This window comes from Rissa tridactyla, chromosome 13 (genome assembly GCF_028500815.1).
Source record: "Rissa tridactyla isolate bRisTri1 chromosome 13, bRisTri1.patW.cur.20221130, whole genome shotgun sequence".
Lineage (NCBI taxonomy): Eukaryota > Metazoa > Chordata > Aves > Charadriiformes > Laridae > Rissa > Rissa tridactyla.
Window position 1 is genome coordinate 14,449,703 of NC_071478.1, and position 27,056 is coordinate 14,476,758.

Genomic DNA, 27,056 nt, shown 5'->3' on the forward strand with positions numbered 1-27,056 from the left:
CCACACTAATAAGTGTACTCGTGTTGTGCACTTACCTACAATTCTTACCATAATACACAATATCTCTGTCGAACTGCTCAACAACAACAGAAGTTAGAAGAAAGCACAGCCACAGGCATCTAACAATACGCACGGACCCACTGGGGATGCTGCTGTTAACCCTTAAGCTCTCCTCTGACAAACGCTTATCTACCTATTTCAATCTCCAGTGTTAAATATCAAGCAGAAAAATCTTCTTGATGTTGCAACGCCTATATATTGCAATTTCTGTTTGGCAGAAGTTTGCTGCTGTCAGGCTACTGCTGAACAATTTTTGCTGCTGAACTCATTAGGCAAGAGGAATTTTGCCTGGGATCAGAGCTAACGTTTAGCTACTGAATCAGCTGTCCCAGACCTGACAAGGCGTCTGGGGAATACGGAGCAAGTTTTACACAAACTCACAACAGAAAAATCCACATAGGGACAAGGGGACAGCTTTGCTTTATGCAATTTACAAAGAAAATTCAGATTTAACCACTGCAACATCAGCTTTAAGATAAAAAGGCTTTCAACAGGGTAGACGCCCGTTTAATATAACGATGGCAAACAGGATCCCCTTCAATTTTGAAGCGTCTGTTTTATCAAAACACAGGTTCAGCCACCAACACCTACCAAGAGCATCTGTGAGATGACCGCAGACATACGTACACTACAGATTCATAAAAATGTCATCTAATCACTTCCTCTGCAGTTCTAATTATTACGATTTCCCATTCCGCAACAGGGCATGGGGAAGCTGTGACGGCTTCTTTGTTTACTGAAGTCCAAGTGAATGAAATTCCGCCTGAAGCTACCGCTGTCCCTCAGCCACGGGGGGAGGCTGGGAGCCACGCGGCACCAGGGACCTGGTTCTGCTGCTCAGAAGAACTGCAGGCAGTTAGAGGAGTAAACCATAGTGGCAGTAAAACCGTTAGCATAAGGATGTACTTAAAAACATCAGAGATAGTACTTCTGCTTTTATAGGTTAAAAAAAAAAAAAGATCAAATGCTATATGAAAATAGTCGGTACTTCAATGCGTTTATAAAAGCCTTTCATGAATGTCAGGCAAGATGACAGAAATTAGAAAATACCTTCAGCCAAGTAAAACTGTGCCTTCGTTCACTGAAACTATAGTAACCATCTGCTTTTTGTTGCCTGTGTACTTTTACAATACTATCCAGAATTACAATGTTCGGAGAAAGTGAACACGGAGGGGGAAAAAAGGATTATTTACAGCAGTTCTATAGTCCTCCTTTTACTTCGATGCTCTAATTTAAATACTCTGGCTGCTTCAACAGCCTAGTAAAACTGCCTTTTGTAGGCTGAACACAAAAAGCAAACGGGAGAAAAATTCGACATTTTTTCCCCCTCAGCCAGAACACACTGAAAAGAATGCAGTGTTTAAGCAAAGGCAGAGAGTAAGCTAATTATCAAGTACACAGCTGCTCATACCTGGCATAAAGCAAAGGAAAAAAAAATAAAATACTATGAGTCATCAAACACAGTTCCTAAATCTGGAAAACCCTTACAAAAATAAACTTCGACGAATAAGGGGCTAGCTGTAGAGGAAAATGCAATGCAGATAAAAAGATCATTATTTCAGAACAAAACACTATTTACAGTTTGAAAGGAAGAAGTTTTTCTGGCAAGGCAACTACTAAATATGTCATCTGAGTTTAAACAACTTCTCTTCTCGTGGTTTGCCGGGGCAGAACGAGCAAAGAGATCTTCTACCACATTCTTTTTCCGTATCAAATGCTGAAAGGGGGTGGGAGGGAGTCATTTCTAATTGAATTAAGAAAATCTCCTTTCCTCTCCACTATTATCAGCACTTCTCACCATAGAGCTTCGCCAACATACCCAGAGGTCCAGATACTGGAGTGAGAATTCAGCAGACACCCCAGGCTGCGCCGCAGCTCCCGGCATTGCACCGAGCGCCACCCAGCAGTCTTCCCAGGAGCGTTATGTCCTACTTCAAATAGGAAGAACACTCCTCACTTCCCCCTTTTGCAGACGCACTTACAGGCACACGAATATACATTTACGTTTAGGCAGAATAACGCGCCTATTTTGCAAAGTTCTTACGCATTTAATTTCTCATCCATTTTAGAAAACAGCAAATGAGACTCTCAATTATCAGCAGTAAACCAAGAGAATCTGTAGTAAAAATGCCCACGTTTTTGCTTCTTCACGGAACACATTGCTTGATTTTTTTTATTTTTCACCTTCGTTATTAACTTTATAGTTTCCCTTAGTTAAGGGAACGATAGTTAAGGGAAAGTTAACTCAGTACTTAGTTAAGGGAAAGTTAAGGGAGTTGCCTTAGTTCTTTAGTTCTGACATTTCTTAGCCACAGGCAGAATCACAGTTAGTGTAGAAAATATTTTATGGTGGCCTTGAATTTGAAGATACTTAAAGCAAAAAAGATAGGAGCTGAAAACTTAAAGCCAGATGTGACATGGGGGGTGGGGGGGAAATTGGGGATGTTTGCTGTTAGTTTTGTGGGTTTTTGTGTTTTGGGTTTTTTAACTAGTTGTCATAAGAGGTAACCAAGTTCTAAAACACACATACAACAGCTACTGCTGCCAACACATTCTCTTATTAAGACTCAGTAATCCAAAATTGAATTTCCTTCAATTCTGCTAATCGGTATTTGCATCCAAACTTCAAGCCTTGAAATTAAAACTATTTCTGAGGAGAAATGCATTGGCTTCAAAACCTGATCCCATGCAGCAGTTCCATTTAAGCTGCAAACCATCCACAAAATGCGTTAGAAACGCCAGCAGAAAGTCCCCTTTATGCCCAAATTGCCAGATCCCCCCCAAACTGTTGCAAGCTTCATCACTTCGTGCTCCCACATTTCTTTCCTCCTAATAACAGTTACTAGAATTTTGCTTCAGGTTCATTTTAAAAGGAAGTCATTAAATTTACAATTAACATTTGAAAGTATTTCTTGTTTAACGTTCTCCCCTTGCTAATCATTTACCGAGCGACAAAGCAAGTTCAGTTGTTTTTTAAGCATAGGAATCTACGCACGATAAGCGCACAAGGGAAAACAAGCGGCGAGAGAAGCGGATTCATGGGCTCACAAAACTTAGCAGGCAAAAAGAAAGAAAGAGGACACATTTTACAGGAAGATTGTCCAGTTTCCAACTTCATTTCTAACTAGCCTTTTATTTCCAAATTTTGCGTGTCCAATCAAAATTTGTTCAGCTCCAAAAAGTTTCTTTTGATATTTCTTCTCTTGATTTCTGGACAGATTATAAGCAAGAAACAAGTTCCTTCTTTCTTTACTCTCAAGCCCTTTGGCTGCAGAGCAGCCCACGACAGAATTCCCAGAACAGGCAGCAGGAGACTGACACTTACAGAAGAAGAAAAAAAAAAAAAACAAACCAAACATCAACCAACAAAACAAGCAAACAAAGAAGAAAAATATTTAATAAAAATAACATACACCATTAGTAAACACTGCTATAGCCACCATCAGATTGATAAAAATAATTCTTTAGGCTCAATTGCAGTGTAATTCTTACTCCATCTCTGATGCATTTCATGATGTTTTCTTAGTAGGTTTAATCAAATTTTCCAGAATATCATTAGATACTTAAATAATGACATGCACACTTAATTTGTTAAAAAGAAACAGACTGGATTAAGGTTTGCTTTGGCTCGTTTGTTAAGTATTAAGTAATTAGATTTTCCTTGTTGTTAAAGATGGGACAAACAGGTTGCTCATTTATGATCTAAAATCCAATGCACCCTCCTCCCCCCTTTTACCCACCAAAATGTTTCCTCTGAAGGGACACCGGGAGACGACTGATACCAAAAATGGATTAATTTCTCTCGCGCTCGGCAATGGCGTGAGCATAAGCAGCTCCTTCTCTCCTGCTGACAGGAGGCCTGTCCCCATCACTCGTTCCCTGCACAGCTTTGATTGACACCAGGTGCAGCTTTAAAGACCAGAAAAGGGACAGAGGCGCCTCCCGTCCCCCAAGAACTCCCAAGCTTAGATTAAGACTGACACAGTAAAACATAGCCGGGGGAGGGGGGAGGGCAGGTAAATGTGTATATATATATATTCCTAATGAATTACACAGACCTAAATTTCATTGAAGATAAAGGAGAGCAAGCACAAAAACTAAAGCATTGGCACGCCAACAGCAGCAACATTAACCTCACACCTCTCGTTAACCTCTATCAGCCTTTTCAAGACTAGAAGAAGAAACAGCCATCACGTATGAAGACAAAGGGACAGCCCCAGTCACGTGGCCATCAGTTCAAAACATGACAGCAATGACGCACTATTATTTCCTTGGGAGCGCCCAAATCAATAGGGGATTCTGGTTAATACAGAATAGTGAGGTTACTACAGAGATTAAACCAAGTTAAGAAAGTTTACACAAACACATAAATAGCACCTAAAAAGGAAAAATTATATTTGACTTTGCCCTCCTATAATGCTTGAACTATTCCTCCATCTGAGCTCATTTCAGCTAGAAAGTTCTCAGCAATCACAAAAGAAAAAATTTCTGAGACATTGGTGCCATTCTTGATCTCTTTTGCTTGTTTTCTGCGAAACCAGTTTTTGCAAGTTACGTTATATAAATCAAAAGACCATAAGTATGACAGACTCTGTGAGGAGCACTTTTAGACTTGGGATATGAGGAAAGTGTATGGTGGATGTTCTCTAGATGCTTGCTGACCTAAATCTCTCTTACACAATTCCCAGCTATTACAAGGAGCTACAAGGTGATTCCTTCCTAACCTGCCTTGATCCAGTATTAGGGTGACCACACGGGGAGTACTGTGTCCAGCTCTGGGCTCCGCAATACAGGGCAGACATGGACAAACCGGAGGAATAGCAGCCAAGGGCCACGATGACGATGAAGCGGTGGGAGTACCTGTCATACTAGGAGAGGCTGAGAGGGCTGGGACTGTTCGGCCCCGAGAAGAGAAGGCTTGGGGGCATCTTTCATTGTGTATAAACATCTAACGGGAAGGAGTAAAGAAGATGGAACCAGACTTCTCAGTGTGACCCAGTGAGAGGACAAGAGGTAATGGGCACAAATTGAAACCAAAGAAAAAAAAATTTTTTACTGTAAGGCTGACTGAACACGGGCTCCCTGGGCAAGCTGGGGAGTTTCTACCCTCAGAGATACTCAAAACCCAACTGGACATCTTTTTGGGCCACCCGCTCTACCTGATCCTGCTTTTGAGCAGGAGTGTCCTTTCCAACCTCAACTATCTATGATTCTATGATAGTTTATCTTCCTAAAATATTAAACATAGCTGCTAGAATAAAAGGGAAAAACGGTTATCAGATAAAGGCCCAGAGAAGCTGTGGCTGCCCCATCCCTGGAGGGGTTCAAGGCCAGGGTGGACAGGGCTTTGAGCAACCTGGTCTAACAGGAGGCTGGGTTGGAACTGGATGGCCTCTAGTGACAGGGGGCTGGAACTAGATGGTCTTTAAGGTCCCTTCCAACCCAAACCATTCTATGATTCCATGATAACAAGCCTTTTCGGTCCTCATCAGAGCCCTGTTTTAATTATTGTATCTCTGAGTGAGTCTCAGGGTGGGAATTTTCAAAGTGTAACATTCCAGGTATTTTAAATGCCACTCAATGCACGCCTTCATGATGTCCAAGCCAAACCTTTAGTATTGTATTAGACTCAAAAGATGGGTTGTTCCATAAAGAGCCAATTTGAAAAGGTATTGAGACACTTTAAGGTATAGGCAAGCTTCTAACAGGCCTCTGAAGAGTGTCCTAAACATCTAGCCTCTATTGAAGATGACTATAAATAAAAAATTATTGCTATACTAATAATGGTATATACATGCTTTACACAGAAAACAAAGCCAAAAACCTCCTATCTTTCTTTCTCCCTAAGATCCCAGAAGATATCTATTACATGAAGTCTAGCAAACACAAGTAAGATTAAATTGGGTCATCTATAGCCCTACTAAAAAAAATTTGGTAAAATAATAAGGCTGTACTTAAAGTGACAAACCAAATTAAAGAATGGGTATTTTTATTTCAGAGATAAATAATTCAAACTAACATTTTGTCCTCCTCTTCCAACACCATTACAAATCTGCACACAGAGAGTTCAGAAATTATCATCCCCGACTGTAAATTGGCTATCATGATTAACAAAATGCAACTTATCTCCAAAATGGTAGTTTTCCCATTCTGATCTGTCTTAGTATGTACACTAAAAAAAAAAAAAACCAAACCAAAAAAAACCTCCCCCAACTGAGTTTCCAGAGACAGCTGGAAAAAAAAGGAAGATATACACTACAGGATCAAGTAAGTAACGGTGACAGAAAGCCTAGAATTTAGAATATACAAATCACACTGTGTAATAAAAAGGGTAGTTGATCCTGGTTATATGTTAATGCACCCCAGATCGTTCACAAAATCCAGTGCCTAGAGACACTTTACATGCCATATGCTCATAGCATTTCATATTAAAAAGAGAGCCACAGAGAATAAATCTATAAGCCTGTCATTCACAGACTAGATCTCTAGAGAACATTTTTTACAGACTTTAAGCTTGGAAAGGTTTACGCACCCACACTGCCTTATACTTCCTGAAAATGTTTACTTAAGTTGATATTTTCCATTACTGTTGAAACTCCTGTCACGGGAAACACTACAATAACAGGCACACTGAAGCATCGGTACAAAGCCAGCAAGAAAACAAGACAAGGCTTAGAAAGAATATAGCTAGCTTTGAAATCAAAAAACACCTGTACAAATACTTTTTTTGAAGAAAAAGAAAAAAAAAACAAAACAAAAAAGCCTTTTCAAGTGAAGAATAAGCTTCCAAAGACGTATAAATTAAACTGAAGCAGTCTAGATAAAAACAAGGATATTCAAATGCACTTATATTGCGTAATAAAAGGATTGGCTTATTTATTATCTACAGTGATTTTTTCCTAAGACAACATTCACCAAAAGACAAATATTTAATATTACTCAAAAGCAACAGTCAGTGTTTAAAGCTGTTCTGTAAGACCAACAACTCTGTTAACCAGCCAGTGTTTATAACAAAAACGTGCTTTTTATATCAGACAGTTTGTGCTAACTCTGCAACATTTACAGTTCAGTACACTCTGTACCGATGGTACTTGCCAGAAATTCAGCACTCCGAAAGCATTTTCCTATTTGTTAACTATTTCTTTCAAAATAAAAGAACTAATCACAGTATTTTGAAATTCTCTCTGCAAATATTTAACAAGAAATTATTCTGCTTTACAAAAATACAAGGAAAGACTAATGCAAATATAATAATAGCAAAAGAATTTCAGCTAGATAAATCATATAATCTGATGTTTTAGTTTTAATCCGGAACAGCACGACGCCAACCATTACCACATCACTTACGAGAATAAACTCAAGAGAGATCCAAGAGGCAGTAGGAGAGGCTTCTTGTCTTTTCCCAGTGCTATTTCAATCGGCCAGATAAAACCTAAAGGGGCTTTTGGATGTTAATTCAGAAGCGATGGCAATTTTTTTTTTTTTTATACTTAATAAATGTTAATGAAATGTTAAAATATTTAGTAGCTCTGGAAGAGAAGGGCAGTTGATGGTAGAGTTTAAGGGAAGGGGCAGGAGCACGGGCACCCCCTCACACCCAGGCACGAGGGCGATGTGCGGAGCAGAAAAGCACACACGGCATCACCAAGGGAACGCACATTCCCAGTAACGATCTACACCCCGTCACCAGCCGCACTCTCTCTTCAGACCTCGAAATTGTGCCCGAAACATCAGAGCTTCCAACATCTGTGTGCAATTTCCAGACATTGGCAGCCTACAGAAATGACCACCATAAGCCAACCCTGCAGCAGAGCAACACGCGTACAATCACTTCAGCGCCTGCCGGGTTCCTCGTGCACGCGCTGAACGCTTGCACACAGAGTCCACGACGCAGCCAGTCTCTTACACGCCCCAACCAGTGTGTGCGACACCAGTACAGGTCCTCACCACAAACGGCGTCTCTCAAGGGAAAAAGTCACCAAGAATTAATGCCATCCATGCAGCACACCCGCCGCAGACAAATCACAAACCAAATTATCACAGCAGTATTTAAGAGGCCTAAACACTGGGCAACTCTGACCACCTTTTATCTTATCGCTCCGCCTGCTCTGGTATACACAAACCAGATTCCTTTTGGCAGCAACGGAGCCAGGATCTCCATTCCACATACATGCTGAAATACACCCCAACCTAAAAGGGGACAAAAGGGTCTGAACTGAAGGGTCATTGTTTAAATTAATTCAAAGCCGTGCACAGTGAGGGCTTCTGGGCCAGCTGAAACAAACCCCCAAATTTCATATACCTTCAACCAATTGCTTTGATCTACTGACCTGCCTTTATTTCACTGAATTACATACTAACATAGATATCACCTCTGAAAAAAACTTAATCTACTGTCACAAAAATCCAATAATATCATTTCTGCTCAAGATGACCGTGCCCTAGCACTTCTTCTGTGTCTCGCCGTCTTAACTTGAACACAGTCAAATTCTTTGCAAAGCTTCCATTAAGTAAACTGCCCTTACATAAACACCGCTACATTTTCACAGCACGTACATTTCTGGAAACTCCCTTTATATATTGGTCAGCTGCAATGCTGAACAGAAGTTACAACCAAAGTTAAGCCAGATGGCATGAAGTTTTGCGAATCCAAACTTTCTGCATGCTTTTATTTGGTTGCAAAATTTTGTATTTCTGACATATGATAGGGATTTACAACTGCAAATGCTCAACATGTTACAGTGACAGACCGAGACAATACTTACTAACTGCTTCTCTACATATTGACAACAACCATGGCAAATACAACTTGACTCTTTGTACTCTGAATGCACTCTGTATTCTTTTCTCATATATTTATACAAAATATCTTAAGTCCTTCAGTTTTTCTTCAAGTTCTATACATTCAAAGGCTTTTAAAAAATTAAAGTTCATGGGATTTCAGGGGGTTTTTTTAAATTTTATTTTAAATTTATAATTTCATTCAGATGTGGCATCAAAAGCACACAGCAGGATATCTTCCTAAAGCGTTACTTTGTAGAGGTCTTTGTGTCATCATCCACCATTCTTAATCACATGAGGATTAGCACGAAGACTAAGCTGGAGCAGTCTGAGCAACAAAAACGGATTCTGAATATCTGCTATTTTGAAACAATTCCACAAGACCTCTCCTTTTCCCAATTTGCCCCTGCTACCAAAAGACAGAAAGCCAAGCTGAAGTGATAAGCAAGCAAGCCTTAGTTGTCATTTACCGTTTGCATTGCCTTCTTATTTATCATAGCACATACAAGCCATCGTGGACCAGAACTTCCTCCTCCTCAGCCTCCCACCCTGGATACACATCCCGGATAACTTCACAAGTTAAAGTGCTGGGGAAAACTAGATTTGGTGGCCAGGGGGAAATATTAAATACAAAACCAGGCACCTTGGCTTGGCTGAGGTACCTTAGGGTACCTGGTTACTATCCGCTCAGCAGCTAAAAATCCCAAAGTAGGAATAACCAACTAGTGTCCTCTGGTCTTAGAGTAATCTACAGAAGAATTTACAAACCACTGTAAATAGCCAGGTGGGATCTAGTATAAAGATATGACAGATTCAACCTTCAGGTAGAGCTCATCCATCCTATTAGGAAATGGATACAAACTAATTCTATTTAGAATACAAACGGGATTATTTTCCTCTGTAGATCTCAAAGGACAGGTGTTGGGAGAGTTCTCCATTTCCAGCATGGGTCCTACACGTTACTGCTCTTACACCAAACCTGCTTAATATGTGCAGTGCTGATACAATCACAGACAGCCTTCTGACAAATTGTACAGATAACAGAAAAAAATCATTTTTAGGATACAGTCATTTATTATTCATCACAAGAGGTTAAGCAAAATGGCTACCTGGGATTAAGCAGTCATGATTTCACAAAACTCAGAAACTGTATTGTCAAGCGTAAACTGTAAACTCTAGAAAAGAAGAAGTGGATGCACTGACAACATAAAATTATCAAGCATCAGAACAGGCTGCCCAGGGAAGGGGTGGAATCACCACCCCCGGAGGTATTTAAAAGACGGGTACACGTGGTGCTGAGGGACACGGGTTAGTGGTAACTTGGCAGTGTTGGGTTAATGGCTGGACTCAATGACCTCAAAGGTCTCTTCCAACCAAAATGATTTTACAATTGTCTAACTTCAAGCCAGAAGAGGAATGCAAAACTATAGCTCTGACCATATGGACTAACACTAATGCCAATTAACAGAAGTTTGTTCTAGCGTGGAATTAATTATGAGACAGCACAATAGTACAAAAGTCTTCTTATACGTAGATCACTTAAAAATTAGAGAGGACTATTGAATAGTTCCTAATGCTTATCATTTTGAATACATGAAAACCTTTACTTCCCCAGACCAATATTTAAAATAAACAAGAAGCAGCAAGCAAACACAACCACTTTAATAAAGTGATTACATAAACTCTCAAAACAAGACTTAATTTGAATTAATAGTAAAGATAAAATTGAATGTATAAGCATACCACACAGAAAATATAAAGTTATAAGAAGAACTAAGTGGGTTGATGATATCACATACCAAGCACCTGGTGATCTCATTAAACAGAAAATGCTCCCCTTTTCATATGATACGATACACGACTAGCAGTTAATATTTGAAAAATCAGGCAGATATTAAGCTCACTAACAGAAAACTAGTAAGAGTCTCAACAGTTGCAGGACAGAGCCAGAGATTTTGGAAAGAAGCAGCAAAATTTGTATTTGAAACTACTACTGATTTGGCCAAAGCACAAATGTTAGTAACAAATATGATTAGTTCGAATGAAGAGTCATTCCACGGTTTGGGAGAAGGGCAGAAAAGTCACTTATGTCACTGCCTTAGGTTACGTATCTGCTATTTCTGCTTTAAAACGCTGTGGATTGTTCTCCTAAAACCTGCGTACGGTAGGCTGAGATCTGCTTTTCCCCAGCCACGCTCCCAAGGGGGGACTCGCAGCCCATTAGTTACATAAACCGCTTCTATAGTCTCACTCACCTCAGTAGGTCATCTAAATATATGCACCCAGATTTAAAAACTGCAGTGCAATCAAAGCACTTTTTCTAGAACAGAAGAGCTGACAATTTATAGGCTATTCAGTTTTGCATGCTTTTATCAGGCTAGTTAGCTGAAAGAAAATGCACACATAATTACTTAATCCCATTAAAACAAAGACAAATGACAGTACAAAACTACAGAGCTCAGCAGTTTGAGCAGTGAAAGATTCTGAACTAACATACTAATGAATCACGCAGCCTTATCAGCGCACAGCTCCTTCCACATCCCTCCCATTTCAGCTACATCAGCATCGTGTTTCTTGTATGTACCATTCAGCTATAGAAAATGGTATCTTTAATAATGAATAGCTACCACAGATTTTTCCAATGTATGAGTAATCCAAGGTCTCTACTTGTTCAGTGAGGTGGCTGCACGTCAATTAAACTAAGCAATTGAATTCAGATGAAAACACTACAACTCAGTTGCTTCTTCCGATATCTGGGGAGGGCAGGGGTGCATAAGCAGGAGGCCTACAGAGATAGCAAGTGGTAAAGTTCTAGACTCTACCTGTTAAAAGCAGCAGGGGTTTTGCCAAGGGTTTTTTTGGTTGGGTTTTGGTTAGGGTTTTTTGTTAGTTGGGTTTTGTTTCGGTTTTTTGTGGGTTTTCTTTTTTTTTTTTTTTTTTTTTAATATACCTACCACAGCCCTCCTTCAGATTTTGTATTTCAGCCAGTTGTGAGATCACAAGCTTATTTTAAACTCCTATTCAGTGTGTTAACAGACAAAGTGTAAACGGTTACTGAGGAGGGGAAAAAAAAGCAAACAAATATCTTTCCTAGCAGATATATAACACAGGTTTGCTGGTAAGTTTACTACTGGGGAATAAATAAATAAATAAAAATGAAAAAAAAATTTAAAACCACAGAGAGAACTGAAAACTGAACTCATGTAGAGTCCCATTCTATTCAAAAGTTACTTCCTCAAAGATAGCAGTGGAGATTTTTTATACATATTTTAATATATATAAGCATCATGATCTTTTGGTTAGATCATTAACACAAAAATGTGAACACTTAATTTGAGAAGTTGCTAAAGCAGAGGCTCAGTCATACTAAAAGCTGAGCATCTCTGTGGCACGAGGTTTAGACAGCTGCCCAGGACAGGCCATGCCAGTAAATGATGGAGAGCAGTTTGTGTCATGTTTGCTCACCAATTACACGCATTTTCTGGCCTTACTGAGGGACTTTCAGGACAAGGCCAGGCAGAAACCCATACACCCAGAAGGGAGGTGTTCGGAATTTGAGTACCATAGTGTATTTCTTTTGAAACAAAGCAGTAACAGACTCACAGGCAGAATATTTTTCTTCCCACTTTCCATGCCTTAACTACAGTTTACAGCAAAAGAAATAAAAATTTAAAAAAAAAAAAAAGAATAATGCTTACCACAATCTGGTTTAGTTTAAGGAAAAGGCTGGGGGGAGGAGGGGAACCTGAGCAATAACTCTACATACATCTAGGAGAGCGGATATCTGTCTAGAAGTTACACATTTCAGTGGACAGCTTCTCCAGCTACAAAGTCTCTCTACAGAGGTCTCTGAAACACATTGCTGTTTATTACTCTCAGCTTTACCCCATCTGCTTATTAGCTCCTGAACAAATTATTTCCCAAAGAATGGGAAAGGGAACAGACAAGTGGGAATTCCTCCATTTGGGCTGTAAAACTCTCCTGGACACAAACTCCAGGCTCAAACACAAGCGAGGAGCAAGGAGCAGAGCACCTCTCCTAAGCTGGAAGCACAACGCGCCAGCAGAAAAGCAGGGTGCTGACATCACTTGAGGACACCACCTCACGTTTAGTGTGTCTTATCAAATAACCCTCGATTTCTCTTATCTCAATCCCTTTTCACATTGCTGAGTTAGAGCTATTCACCCTCAAATACGTAGTTTCTGCATATACAATATAATACTTCAATATACTGCAACCTACATGAAGAGATACGGTTCCCCACGCAAAGCTTGTGGTGATGTCCAACACAGCACACTTACATGGTCTGTCAGCCTGAAAACTGAACTACACTTCCTTTTCCCAGAAGTGTATCGGTCCCTTCCATTATTTTTTATTTGTTCTGAATTGGTTTTTACCATGACAAGGAGGTTAACCGTTCACATGAGCGGTTAATAAGTTGCAGCAAATACATTCTTTCCACTTATTACTAAAAACAAACAAGGAAAGAAGAACCACCTTTACTTGCAGGCGTTGAATTAGCCGCATCTATTTCTTTTGCAACAATGAAAAAAAATCTTGTTTTCATAATTGCTCTTATTATGTTGGAGCAATGAAAATCTTACTTTACTTTTTTTTACGGAAATCAGAATAGGATTACCAATGGAGGGCTGCTAAGGATAGCAACGAAATCCTTAAGTGATTTTTAAGTTATTAAAAAATATAACACTAGTACAAAATAAAATGTTATCTTTCAATAAACCAATTGCACATTAAAGCAGACCTATAAAACTTTTGTCAGAAACGCATACTCCTCTTGATAAGCAGCCTTTTAGAGTGGCAGAATTCCCAGGCACACTCAGGAATATCACTGGAAAGCGCAGGATTTTCAGTTAAGCCTTTCATCACTCTGTCCCAACCCGACATCGTCCAACATCACATCCATTGCTTAACCAGACAGAGAACATCCATCAAATGCAGAAGCCACACTTGCTTTATAGTCACACCGCTTATTACCATATTATCAGAAATAGCATCTTTTTCATATGAGACACAAAAAACCCCCCACATTTTGCCCTCATTTGCCCCAGAGAACAGATTCCAGTGAATTTTGTTGACATATGCTACAAAATATTGCACAGAATGTTTTTTATTGAACTCAAAAGGGGCCAAGAGATTTAACTTCCACGCCCCAATTGGTTAACCAACTCTCCAGAACCATAAACACGTAAGACCATAAGCCCTCCCGTTCCCCCTGTAGACACAATAATAATTTTCATGCTTCCCATCTCTTTAGTGAGCATTAAGAACATGTATGAAATTCTCAAAGCCATTCAAGTAAAAAAACCCACTGTACGACGCTGCTTTCATCACCTAAGATTTGAAGTTTCCCTTGGCTGTAAAAAAGGTATTACTTACGTTCAGAAACGACAGAGTAACTAGAATGTCATGGAATAAGTTGAACTATAAAAAAAGAAGTGTTTTCTTGAAAAAGATATTTATTTCCTGCAGCCCTGCTTAGAAACTGCCATACCTGCCATCTTCTAGCCTAGTCTTCCTTCTGAGACCAAGTTTATCAGTATGCACTCTTTAACATAGGAACTTCACTCTTAAATTTCTCTGGAAATTCGAGCTGCTAACTCTGCCTGGTTATTTGTTACTATCCACCCATCAATTTATTATACAAATTTGTAACAGTTTGTTTCAGTTTGACACTTTTGTCTCACTGACTATTCCAAAGCAAAAAATGCCCGAAGATTTTGTGAAAAGACTGGCAAACACCGTGCCAGTAGAAAAGAGAAAGAAAGGTAAAGGTCTCATAGGAAGAATGGCTATTTTCAGGCCCCAGGTTTTCCACGCGGAGGCAGGTACTCCAAACTGTAGCGCTGGGCCACCGAGGGGCACACCCGGGTTTAGCTGGGCCCACTGTGCACACAGCGGCAGCCCTGGGCTCGTTCCAACTCAAAATTACAGCTGGCAAAAGGCAGAAGCAAACAAAGCGAGCCGAGGGCTGCGATGCTCCAAACGTTCTCATCAGCTGGAATAGAAACTGAAACAGCGACTTGTCTCACACCCGCCTGTACCTGAACTAAGAGAACACAAAGACAACTGACGTGCATTCGTATGACTAAAGGGAACACAACAGACAATTTTCTGACACCGGACAAGCTGAGCCCAGGTAGCTTTGTTACGAGTTATGCTTACACCGCTCAGCTGGAAGTGAAAAAATGGAAGTGTGGTTTAGATCAACAAGAACGCAAAAACAACTCAGTAGTGTGCCTTTCCTCTAGTGTATACTTCTCCTTCAAACTACTTAAATGTTAAGCATTGAAAAATCAATTTAACAGTGTTCCACTGCAAGTTCAAATTCTAGTTGTCATTACATGAGTGACTGCAACACACAGTTGTTTGGTTTTTTAAACACGGATCTAATATTTAACTAACAGCAAAACTCCACCCTTTTCTTTCCCTACTGAAACGCGCAATTCCCGTGGGCAAAGAGCAAAGGTAAGAATTCAGCCTCCCTCTTAAGCTATTCTGCATGCTACGGCTCAACTGTTCCGCGCTTGCTCCTCCTCGTAATTCCACGCAAGAGTATTTTTTTGTTTGTATACTTATGGCACGCTGTTTTGGAAATGACATATTACAACCTCAGCATGCCCTGTAGTTTCAAGTAAACATTAGGAAACAGACTTCGTGTTTCAAAACCTTCATTCTCAGCGTACCACATTGTTTCTCAGATTTCATGGCTGATCACTGACACACTGAACCACAAATTAAACCTTAAAACTGCCATACGTCCATGGTTCTAGGTATCCGATGTCCTTGGAATACAGATTACTGTCAATCCTTGGATAAGTAAATGCACATGTATAATTAAGTCCACTTAAAATGAAACTAGTCTCAGAACTGGGGTATAAGAATTTTGTATCAAGATTTATAACCTGAAATAGGAACATTAAAATAAAGTAACTTACTTTTACGTAATGGAAAACGTACCTCTCTGAAGAGAAACTATGGGTTAACTTCAGAAAAGTCATGTTTCTATGGTCGCTATTTGCAACACAGTAGCATGTCACTAGAAGTTCATTAATTATTCTTAAAATAGCATTACCAAAACGCAATTATATGCAAAATTTTTTTTTTTTTACTGTTATTTTTTGAAGGTAGCATTTCATCTATTTTTGAAGATGGAATTTACCAGCAGAGCTTAGCCTGTGTTCTTAGATTAGTCAGTACAGGAAAATACAAACATCAGTAATGAGCTCTATTAATGCCGATTTCACTTCAAGCTAACTTAGATTTACTTCACACAGTTAAGTGAGTTCATTTCACTGGGAAAAAAAAAAAAAAAAAAAGCTTCCCTGAAGCAAAACACATCAACTACTGTGGCTGATATTGCCCAACACATTGCTGAAAAATAAATTCTACTGATTGGATTTTTTTCATTTCCCCCCTCGAGCAGCACTTTTAAAAATACAATCTTTTAATGATTGTTTAATTTTCATATAACTAGAATATAAATCCTTTACATACTGCTTTGCTGCAGCTGCAGCATAATGTCTCATTTTTCATGGAAAAAACCTAATTACGTGGTTCACTGAGTTGCCTGTGGTAACACATCAATTTTATTTACATTCAAAAGTTGGACTTCAGTTTGGTCTCAACACTCTAGTTAATTCCAAGCACATTTTACACAATAGTTCTCTCCAGTTCCTTAGTAACACCTCACTCTGGCTTTTATGTGAAAAGGATTCTGAGCTATTATAACCTTGTTTCAGATTTCCAGCGCTTTCTGTGCACTATCGTGTCTGTAGCACCGATTCCATCCCGCCCTTAAACGTTTCGGGTTTGCTGTGAAGTCCGGCCTCGCTCAAACACTTCTGCCAGAGAAGAATTAAACACTCACTACAGAATGCAGCTATTACTGTTTCACAATGCGTGCCAATTCATTTTTCCACAAAAAAAAAAATAACCCCACACAACGGAAAAACAATAACTATTGTGTGGCCAATAAAGCTTAAAGACTAATTACTCAACATTTCAAATATTTCAATGGAACTAAGCTTATATTTTGAAAGCAGGAAGATTAAAAGGAAGAAGTATGGTATTAGTAGAGAATTTCTTGGCTTTACCTTCCACTAGTGTCTTTCTATTGTCAAACTATTTACAGAAGGTAATTTGTTGCAATTAACAGTAAAACCTCCAAATTCCCAAGTATGAAAAGGTTTAAAATGTTAATTCTTGGGAGGTTAAAGAAAAACTAGAAAGTGTTAGGCTATCTCACATACGACCCTTTGGTAGATTTCATATTTTTTTTATTACCTTTTAGACTTAGGTATTGCAGACTGTCAAAAGGGAAAACCGCAGCATGTTAGAATGGTACATCCTTGACCAGAATTGATGATGAATTCACGAATGCCACATGTATTCATTGGATACTACTGTGAACACAGATTCACTGTTAACATAGAGAGAAAAACCACTGAAGAGAAGAATAATTAAGGAAAAGGTAAGCGCAATCTGACTTCTAAACAGGAGACCCAGATTCAATTTATTTATTTATTTTTTAAACAACTCATACCCTTATTGTCTATAACTGTAAACTGATTTTAAAGTAAAATGAGGGAAGAAGTTGGGGTGGTGGGAAGAATATTTATTTTAAAAAGAAAACAAAATAAAATGAAGACATCTTGCCCAGACACAATAAAGCTCTTGTCAACTTCATGTGTATAAAAGGAGTTGGCATTTTCCCATGAAGCAATTCCTTAATCCCAAATGATGGCATAATAACCTCATTTAATATGCCTCCTTAAAAGAAAAAGTTTATTTTGTCTAAGCTAAACTTCAACTGGCAATCACCGGACACCAATTAACAGTGTCAAATATAAGGGTCACAGAACAATTCTGCAAGCTGAGAATGTACGAATTCATTTCTAAATCCTATCTCCTTTCCAAAAGGGTGTACAAAGTTTAACTTTGTTTTCATGTCTTTGGAAATAATCTATGCTAGGCAATTAAGAAAATGCAAATGACTTATCTCATTGAAAGTCATCAACCCAGAAGCAGACTTTTCAGTAACTTAATATTCCAATAAAGCCCTCTGTCATATGAACCTACTTGCTAATTCCACTCTTAACTCAAGAACCAGCAATTAACCATTTTCAGATTTTACTTCAAATTATTAATAAGTGGTACTCAGCTGCTTGATATTCCTAGCTTCTTTTTAAATTGAAAGCCTTCAAAAATACTTCCATTTCAGCTCCTGTGAGATCCCTTTTACTCCTTGTTCATAAACTGCTTTTCCATATATTAGCTGGTCTCATTCTAAAGCCTACAGAGCATGACGCTGGTTAGGGGGTTTATGTATTCTAGAGCACATCGAATGTTGTAATGCACATTCCACGCTTGCACACCCTACAACTAAGCCTACCAACGCAGGAAACAAGGAGATACTTCCTTGAAATTACCAAGAGGTTATCAAAGCTAGCCATAAAGCCATTCCAGCAGCAAAGCACTCCCTTCTTTCCAACTTTCATATTCTTGTCACAGCATGAAAGATTTAAGAGCACTTTCATTAAAAGCGAGACTATTAATTCGTATACCCATGTCACAGGAAGAGGTGCTTATTCTTGGTTTTACGCATTGCTTCACACACTTAAAATACGTTTCGACAGACAGGAAAATCGTCTCATTCAATAATTAACATATCTTGCTACACAGCGGCTAAGAACGTATTTCACATCTCCAGAAAGAGTTCCCAATTGCTTACAACTACAAACACAGTACTTTGAAAGGACCTTAAATAGACTATTTTAAATTGAAACACAAAGCAAAGGAGATTTTTCAGTCCTTCTTGATTCTCTTTTACATTAGCAGATTTTTTTTTTCTTTCTCCACAATTCAAGTTTTCCATTACTTTTTTAAAAAATACTGAAAAACACCATCTATTTAACATTTATGGGTTAACTGATAAAATAAACTTCAAAAGCTGGAAGTTAATAAGTGAGCATCAAGAACCCTACCTACCTAGTCGTGATAAAAATACCTAAATTGAGCTCTGGCGAGTTATTCTTCTCAGGAAACATGCCTGAAACCGTAGCTGGCATGCTCTGGTTTCCTGTGGGTGAAAATCTACCCATCAGTGATTTGCAGGTAGAGAAACAGTAGCAAAAATTAAGTCTGGGCCGCAATTATATGATCTAGTGTGGATGCCTCACAAAAAGCCTTTCCTACGGCTGGCATTTTCTCCACTCAACATTTACCAGCACGTGGGGATCACAACCGCATCAGCCCAATATGCCAAGAATTCATCAACAGGAATGAATCGAAGCTCATGGTTTTCCTGTCACAGACCAAATTTTAGCTATATTTTTAAGCTTACCAAGCCGTGAATATCCTGACCAATAATCTTTCAGGAAATATTCACCTAATTAATACAAGATAATCTATTCTTTGTAGGAGTTTCCATCAGAATCCTGATGCTCTACGGCCAATATAGTACAAAGGTTATTAGTATCATTGGGGAAGCACCTCCAGCAATTGCTGGCTCAAGTGCCATATATCAGACAATACACAAAAAACAAAGGGTTTGGCTCAAAAGAATCCAGCCCACAAGAAAACAGTAATATTATCTACACCACCTTCCCTTCATAAGCCATTCACAAGCCAAGAGAAAGGCTGCATGGGAAGAACTGTCAATCTGATCTAATTAAGGGGAAAAACAGCCTTAAATCAATTTCAAGAGACAGCGAGTCAAGAGTTAACTGCAACTTCACCAACACTTCAAGGATGATTGTTCCATGATAAAACTGTTATTTATTTTCTCTCAAGGAGCTTTGTACTGTTAAGCTTCTATTTTGAAACTATCTGATGAAGCACCTGGCACAATAAGGGTTTTCACTTCTGTGCCGTGCATTGCTGAGGCCAACAGTAACGGCTGGAGGGTACGGATGGGTGTCTGGGGTTTCTCACTCATCTCCCAAGTTCCTCTTACTGGTTTGTCTTGTCTTCATAGCTTCACAGAGGAACGTATGTGATGGCAATCCCAAATACCTACCAAATCAGTGATTTTGGGCAAACAAGCTATTAAGTTGATAGTTCTTAAACTGCATCCTTCTATCAAATAGCCAGAATCTCATTCATTTTCAAGATGCTGCCTAACACTCTCCCAGCCTTCCAGAGACCACCTCCAGGGTCATGTTTCCAGCCACCAAAACTATATTCTCAGTAGCGCTGCACATCATAATCCCCACATTATTCCTGATAATTCAGGTATTCTGTACCACAGATGCAAGAAACAAAGCTGAATATACCCATAAACTCAATGCGCAGATAGATGACAAGTTTATAGACAAAACTGTCAGACAAAAAGGCTGCTTGAAGCATCAGACATAAGCATTCTTTGCAAAAGCAAAGGTGGCAATTAAGGAACAGATATCACCTGCTTATAATCTACACGGAATGCACAGGGTACAAGTGTGGGGTGGGAGAAAAGAAAACACCCAAGAGTCAAGTATGAATTCTCTATGGTGCTCCAGATGGTATTTGGCCACCAAATGCAAATGAGATCACTGCAACTTGCAAATCTACAACTTTCCTGTCAAAAAACCTGCCACCAGTTAAGATACTACCTCCTCTCCATTCCATTTCTTCCACAGAATTTACCAAAAAAAAAAAAAAAAAATTTTTATGGGAAAAGGTACAGCAGCTGTAACACTTGTCAAACCCCCTCAGGTGGTAATATCTTTGGATAGCATTTATCCTTGAGAAAACAAAACTTCCACAACCAGAACACTCCCAAGTTTTTCAAACTTGTAAAATCACTCCGTTCTTTTCTCCCACTCAGTGACCCCATACCAGTTAGCTTTTTTTCCCGCTTGGGACAGAATAAAGATCTTCCATCTTTCTTCAAATTTTAAATCCAATCATAATAAAACCAGAACACAACAGCTGAGGCTGGCAGGAGAAAGAAGTGTAGGAGTATGTGCAAGAGACACACCTATGAAATTCACAGCTGCCAAGCTCATCTATTTAACTGATCTATAGCTGTTCTGCAAATAATTGTTTTTACTTAATCTCCACTGACACCGTTTAATTATCAACACAGTTTTGGAAAGCAAACAACTGTTCCTAAGACCTCCTGTTTATAACTACTAAGTTGTTTTCCCTATGACTATCTGAAATTCTTTTATAAAACGCAGATTGTTGTTTCCAAAATCACCTACCATCAGTGTTATAAAGATATGCAACATGCCCAGTTCATATGCAAAACTTTAAAACGTGTTTCTGAAACAAAATTCTCAGTTTGGACTTCTCATTTGTTTAACCAAAGTACTAAATGTCATACAATATCATTTGACTCTATTGTTCAGAAAAAAAATTATCAGTAATTCTAAATTAGACTTGAATGAACAGGAGAAAAAGACTAAAGTTGAAAGTAAATTTTTATTGCCTAATGAAAATTTCACTTCTAAAGCCCAAGTCCCAGGCAGGAAAAGAGAAATCCAAAACTTTGTGAGCAACTTCATACTCGGTAAGAATTCATGATCTTATTAACAGCCATTATTTCCTGAAGTTCATACCTCCCAAAAGAGAGGATCTGTAAAGCTGGACGTGTTTCATATAGACTCTACCTAGTCTTCCACTTGGATGTGCAGGTCAGATTTCTGGGACTTGTGCTCCTAAACCTAGGAGTACCAACACAAACCCAAAGCTCTGTTCATCAGTCTCTAAATTATAGCCCACAGTGGCAATCCAACCCCTAACAAACAAGGCTTTGAGCCAACGCAGCCTGTTTCACAACTCGGTTGTACCAAAGCGAACAGCACGCTATCCTGGCTCAGCTGACAGGCAAGTCAATCACCAAGCTTCAGTAACTCGCTTCTCTTCCGTTTGCATGCTCACATGCAAAGGCCTTGATATTTTCAAGAGCTTGTGAATTCACAAACTAATCTCAGTTATCAAGTATTTCAGCCCTGTGGTGTGCTTATACAACAAAAAGCAAAAAAACCTTCTTTTTTTCTGCCTTGCTGCTGCATGAAACACTGAACACAAACACTGTCCTATATCATATTTCAAGGAATCAATGTACATAAATGCCTCATTCTGGTAGAATCTGATGTTCAATGTTTTGTCAATACTGATGTTTGAACCCTAAAAAAACCAACAACAAACTACTGAAGACAGCAAGACAACCCTACCAGCAGTAAAATTTATAACACTTTTACAATTACCTCACTTTAAGCTATTATCTGATCAGTCACTACAAGCGTTTCAAACACGCTTTTAATATAGAACATATAAACCTATCATTGTATGATTTATGCACATTACAAAGAATTCCAAAATCTGCAGTAGAAGGGAGAAGAAAGGAGATTACTTCCCAAATTCTTGTAGGATACTGACAGCAGGAGCATATTTCTTCTTCTTTTAATTACCATGTACTTCATTCCCCTAAAAGAGTTACACATAGTCTTCCTTTCTCCACCTCCAAACTCAACTTCACATCTCTTCACATCCCTCTGCACCATCTTTTCCTTTCAGGCATTTTTACTTTAATGTGAGAGCGTTGCAAACGAGGATCTCTCAGTGACGGTGCTGCTGTACCAAGCAGACTTGTCTCTTCAGGCCAGCTGGCTGCAGGGCTGTGAAACACACTACGCTCAGGCTGGTTTTTATCAGTGTGATACTGCTGCTGCTGGCAATTAAAAAAACAGCGCTCTCACGGACAATTTTCAGATTTAATTCAGCTTAAAAATTATTGTACTGAAGGCTCCAGCCCGGATGCTTCATAGAATTTTGGACCAGGCAAAAAAGAAAAAATAATAAAAAAAAATGTGTCAAAATGATGCTATTCTCTCTTTGCTACACTCTGTCCCAAACCACACTCGAGCAGGTTCAGCTATTCATATATTTAAATGCTCCACCATACCATTACTACTGGAAGTAGCATCATATTGTTGTAACCAAGATGTTAGCTATAAATGAGATACATCAATTTACAACAGAAACAGAAGCTATCACCTGCAACTCCCCACAAATAAAAAGACACTTAAATCCCATATACTGCATTTGAAATATTAAATAAACTATATTTCACAAAGAGAAAAGCATATATTATTAAAGCTTTGCTGCGGAAGTAGAAATATTACCCATGCCTTCATTCAAAACAGGTGCCTCATAAAAAATTAATGTCAGTGGAATGGCTTGGTGCAGCACTTCTGAGCCATCTCTTTAATTATACATGATCACAGAGCTACCTGCACGAAATACGCCTAAAGACACACAGCGTTTCATATCTGTGATTTCACAGGCTATATTACCAAATGAACAATCTGCTATTCATGGAAGTACGGTTTGTAATGGTTTGGAGACAGGCAGTTAGAACAAGATAACAAATAAGAAAGTGAATATAGTGTAACCCAGGACCAAAACTGTGTGTGGCACGGGTACGGAGATTTGTCAAGCCCACTTGACAAATACAATATTCTATATATTTGAACTGGCATACAAATGTTTGCACCAAGTAAGATGGTCTAAAGGCTACCAGGATGAAAATTTATTGCAAAAACCAAGGAACTGCTCCTTATTATTGGTTTGTCTTTTTTTTTTTATTACTATTATTATTCCAGGATTAGTGAACTTCCATTGTTTTCATCCAAGACACGAGAGGTGAAATAAGGCACAAGTATTCATGCAGTGTAATAAAATACCTTTTAAAAGTTAAAGTCTTCAGGCAAACTAGGTCTTCTCACAGCAACAATACACCATTGAAAAGGAATTAATATACAGTGGATAGTCATAGCCAAAGCGGATCACAACAGATATAGTTTTGTTGTATAATTGTAAGGCTACACATTCTGGAGGCACTGAAGACAATCAAGTTGCATAAAACTTACAACCGTGTGAACTTATCATTGCCACCTTGGTCCTACCTTCCTCTTCCTTGCTTTTGTTACATTCACTTCTTGCAACTTGCCTCCATTTACGCTCAAATCCTGTAGCGTTACCAACATGGCACATTCTGACCTTGCAGATTCACCTGTGGTGTCATGGAGTTTACCTGACTCTATAATAAAGGTGTTTTATTCCAACTACTACCTCATGCCAGAGTTTATTTGGTTCTTTTATTATTACCCTCTGAACTAGAATTTACTCTAATTTTACAGTGCATCTGAGATTTCACAAAAATCTAGATAACTATGTTGGATATAGGCCTCCTAAGCTCCTTCAAGTTTTATTTTGCATTTTATCTGCACATTGCTTGCAGCAGAAAAGTCAACTTTACAAGCTTTTTTTTTCCTTTAGGTCTTAAGACATAATTTGTGACAAAATCACATATGGTAGGAGGTTAAAGCCTTTAACGACAGCGGTCCTTTTTCACTGGAAAAAATATAAATAAGTCAAGAAACAAAGGAAGAGAATAACTTACTGTGCAGTTCACGATGTATCACATCTACAAGATTTGGTTCGTCTCCCCACCAGAATATCCATAGTTCCTTACAATCCGGTTTGACGTCACGGCGCCACACACAAAGCAAATTGGCCTGCAAGCAGCGGATGAAGCTGAGCAGAATCGGATCATCCTGTGCTGGGGCTGAAATGATAGGGCCACAGTCCCCATGACCTTCAAAATTGTACCTACGCCATTTGATGCCTGTGAGTTCAGCCTACAGAAAGGAAAGAAAAAGAAGAGTCATTAAATCATTCTGTTTCAAAATTTAGTTGTATTCATAGTACTGGTTTGTTTCATTTTCATTGCTTAATTCCTAGAATTTAGCTCCAAGCAGCTGAAGTTAAAAAATCCTCCTATTGCTGCATTTTCTTCTTTTCCTCCTCAAGAAAAAAGGAAAACAATTTTAGAAACACTACTGAATAAACCTGGCTTACACCTGCACGTAGGTTTTTCACCACAACCTGACTCATTTCCAGCAGATTCACTCATTTCTAACCTTAGTGTTATCTTATTGCAATCCTACAAATTAGAAGGAAAACAAACCACCTAGGAGACGGAATAAGGCCCATTCCCTACATGCTGCGCAGTGGTCAAGTGAGTTCAGTGTCAGCCCAGAAGCTGACCACTTGAAAGTCACAACAATAAGTACTACAGGACGCAGGAACACAAGTGACTTACTGAAACTGGTGAAATAGAGTTTCATATCGTGATGTTACAGGTTTACAGCAAATGCTTTTTATTTTGCTCAAATAAAAAAAAAACAGTAAGGAAGTTTGCCATTTACAGCCTCTCGACCCGACAGAGTTCTCTTACTAACCATCAAGGAAGAACAAAAAGAACAGGAAAATGGCTACCCAGACTTCTGGGAAAGATTTTCTTCTACACAGGTCGAAAAACCTGAAGGAACGTAGGTGTCCCACTGCACAGCAGTGTGAATAAACAACTGCCAGGGGAAAAGCCGCCAAAGTACTCAAACCATGAAACAGTTGGCAGCTAGAACCAAGTCAGCAGAGCAATGGTTCTAATTTTCTTCCCCCCCCCCGCCTTTTCAACTTTAATAGGAGATACTCACAGCTGTCACATTCAGTTTCCCTTCTCTGCTGTATCCAGACTGCTACCTTTTTATCTACGCCTGTTACCCTGCCCATCACACTCCTCCTCTCCTCTCCCCTCCCACCTTTGTGCAGCCTCCTTTCTCCCCACCCTCTGCTGGCTCTGGGCGCCTGCACGGGGGAACACTTGGTGACTTTTAGTCTAGCTAGGAGGAGTATCATTATCAAATAAAAAAAGTGGTCTGACCTGGGGGTGCTGGTGGACGGCCAGCTTAACATGAGCCAGCAGTGTGCCCAGGTGGCCAAGAAGGCCAACAGCATCCTGGCTTGTATCAGGAATAGCGTGGCCAGCAGGAGCAGGGGAGCGATGGTGCCTCTGTACTCGGCCCTGGTGAGGCCTCACCTCGAGTGCTGTGTTGAGTTCTGGGCCCCTCTGTACAAGAGGGACATTGAGGTGCTGGAGGGTGTCCAGAGGAGAGCAACCAGGCTGGTGAGGGGTCTGGAGACCAGGACATATGAAGAGAGGCTGAGGGAGCTGGGCATGTTTAGCTTGGAGAAGAGGAGGCTCAGGGGAGACCTCATTGCCCTCTACAACTCCCTGAAAGGAGGGTGCAGAGAGGTGGGGGTTGGCCTCTTCTCCCAGGTGAATAATGACAGGACCAGAGGAAATGGTCTGAGGTTGCGGCAGGGGAGATTTAGATTAGACATGAGGAAGAATTACTTTACTGAAAGAGTGGTCAGGCACTGGAACAGCCTGCCCAGGGAGGTGATTGAGTCACCATCCCTAGAGGTGTTTGAGAAAAGTCTAGATGTGGCACTTCAGGGCATGCTCTAGTGACAGAGATTGTAGGTTGTTTGGTTGGACTCGATGATCTCAAAGGTCCTTTCCAACCATGGAGATTCTATGATTCTATACTAGGCTTTCACAGTGGGCTTGTATTCTAGTTTCTAACCCACGTTCCCACATTCTCGCTGCTGTTACCACCTCCGCTTCATTTACAGTGTTCACACCTTCACTGTGCTGCTCAGAAATGGCCGGGGTGCTCAGCTCTAACATGGTCCTACAGGAACAGCCAGCTGGTCTATGGCAACAAGCTGCAAGAACTCAATACATCATCTACACCTCCGACAAGAAAAGTCACTGCCAAGGAGAAGGGGAAAGACACAGCAGTGGAAATCCCAGCTGCAGGAACACCTGCCCCCAAGCCCCCACCAAGCAATACGTTAAGCTGTATCTAAACAGTAAACAGTCCTTTCCTTTCTCTGCACAGTACGTATAGAAAATATCAACAAGAAAAAGGGTGAATTTTTACTCTTAAAGAAAACAAAAGACTTGCAGATCACATGTTCCTCCATTTTCATCATCTGCACAAGGACATTTAACCTATTGGCCTACACAGCCCCTCCAAAACCCATACTACATGTCACATATAGAAGGATGTCCTTTTTCAAGCCCACAAACTTTGTTCATTTAGAAGTTTAAGCTCTAAAATTTACTTTCCTTCACCACAATAACTGGAAGTAGGCTGTTACCTGTTCAAGAGCTAGCTGGTTAACTGCTGAGGAGCTAAAGGTGATGTTCATCACACCATACCACAAGCAAAAAATACCTGTATTTCTTTAATCTTATAAATAGATCCTCTAAAACAGTTTCACCTCATTCTGCCTGTACATTGCCCAGCACAGCACAGTTCTGGCCCATGACCAACGTTCCTGTGACTATAACT

At 39.6% G+C, this 27,056-nt stretch overlaps 1 protein-coding gene across 2 annotated transcripts in view; it reads right to left on the reverse strand.

Moving 5' to 3' along the window:
* MED13L (mediator complex subunit 13L) overlaps positions 1–27,056 on the reverse strand; it is a 202,042-nt gene that overhangs the window by 156,710 nt on the left and 18,276 nt on the right. For both annotated transcript variants that reach the window (XM_054219664.1, XM_054219663.1), the window contains one exon: positions 24,254–24,491. In XM_054219664.1, the coding sequence (XP_054075639.1) occupies positions 24,254–24,491 (238 nt within the window). The remainder of the gene's footprint in view (positions 1–24,253; positions 24,492–27,056) is intronic.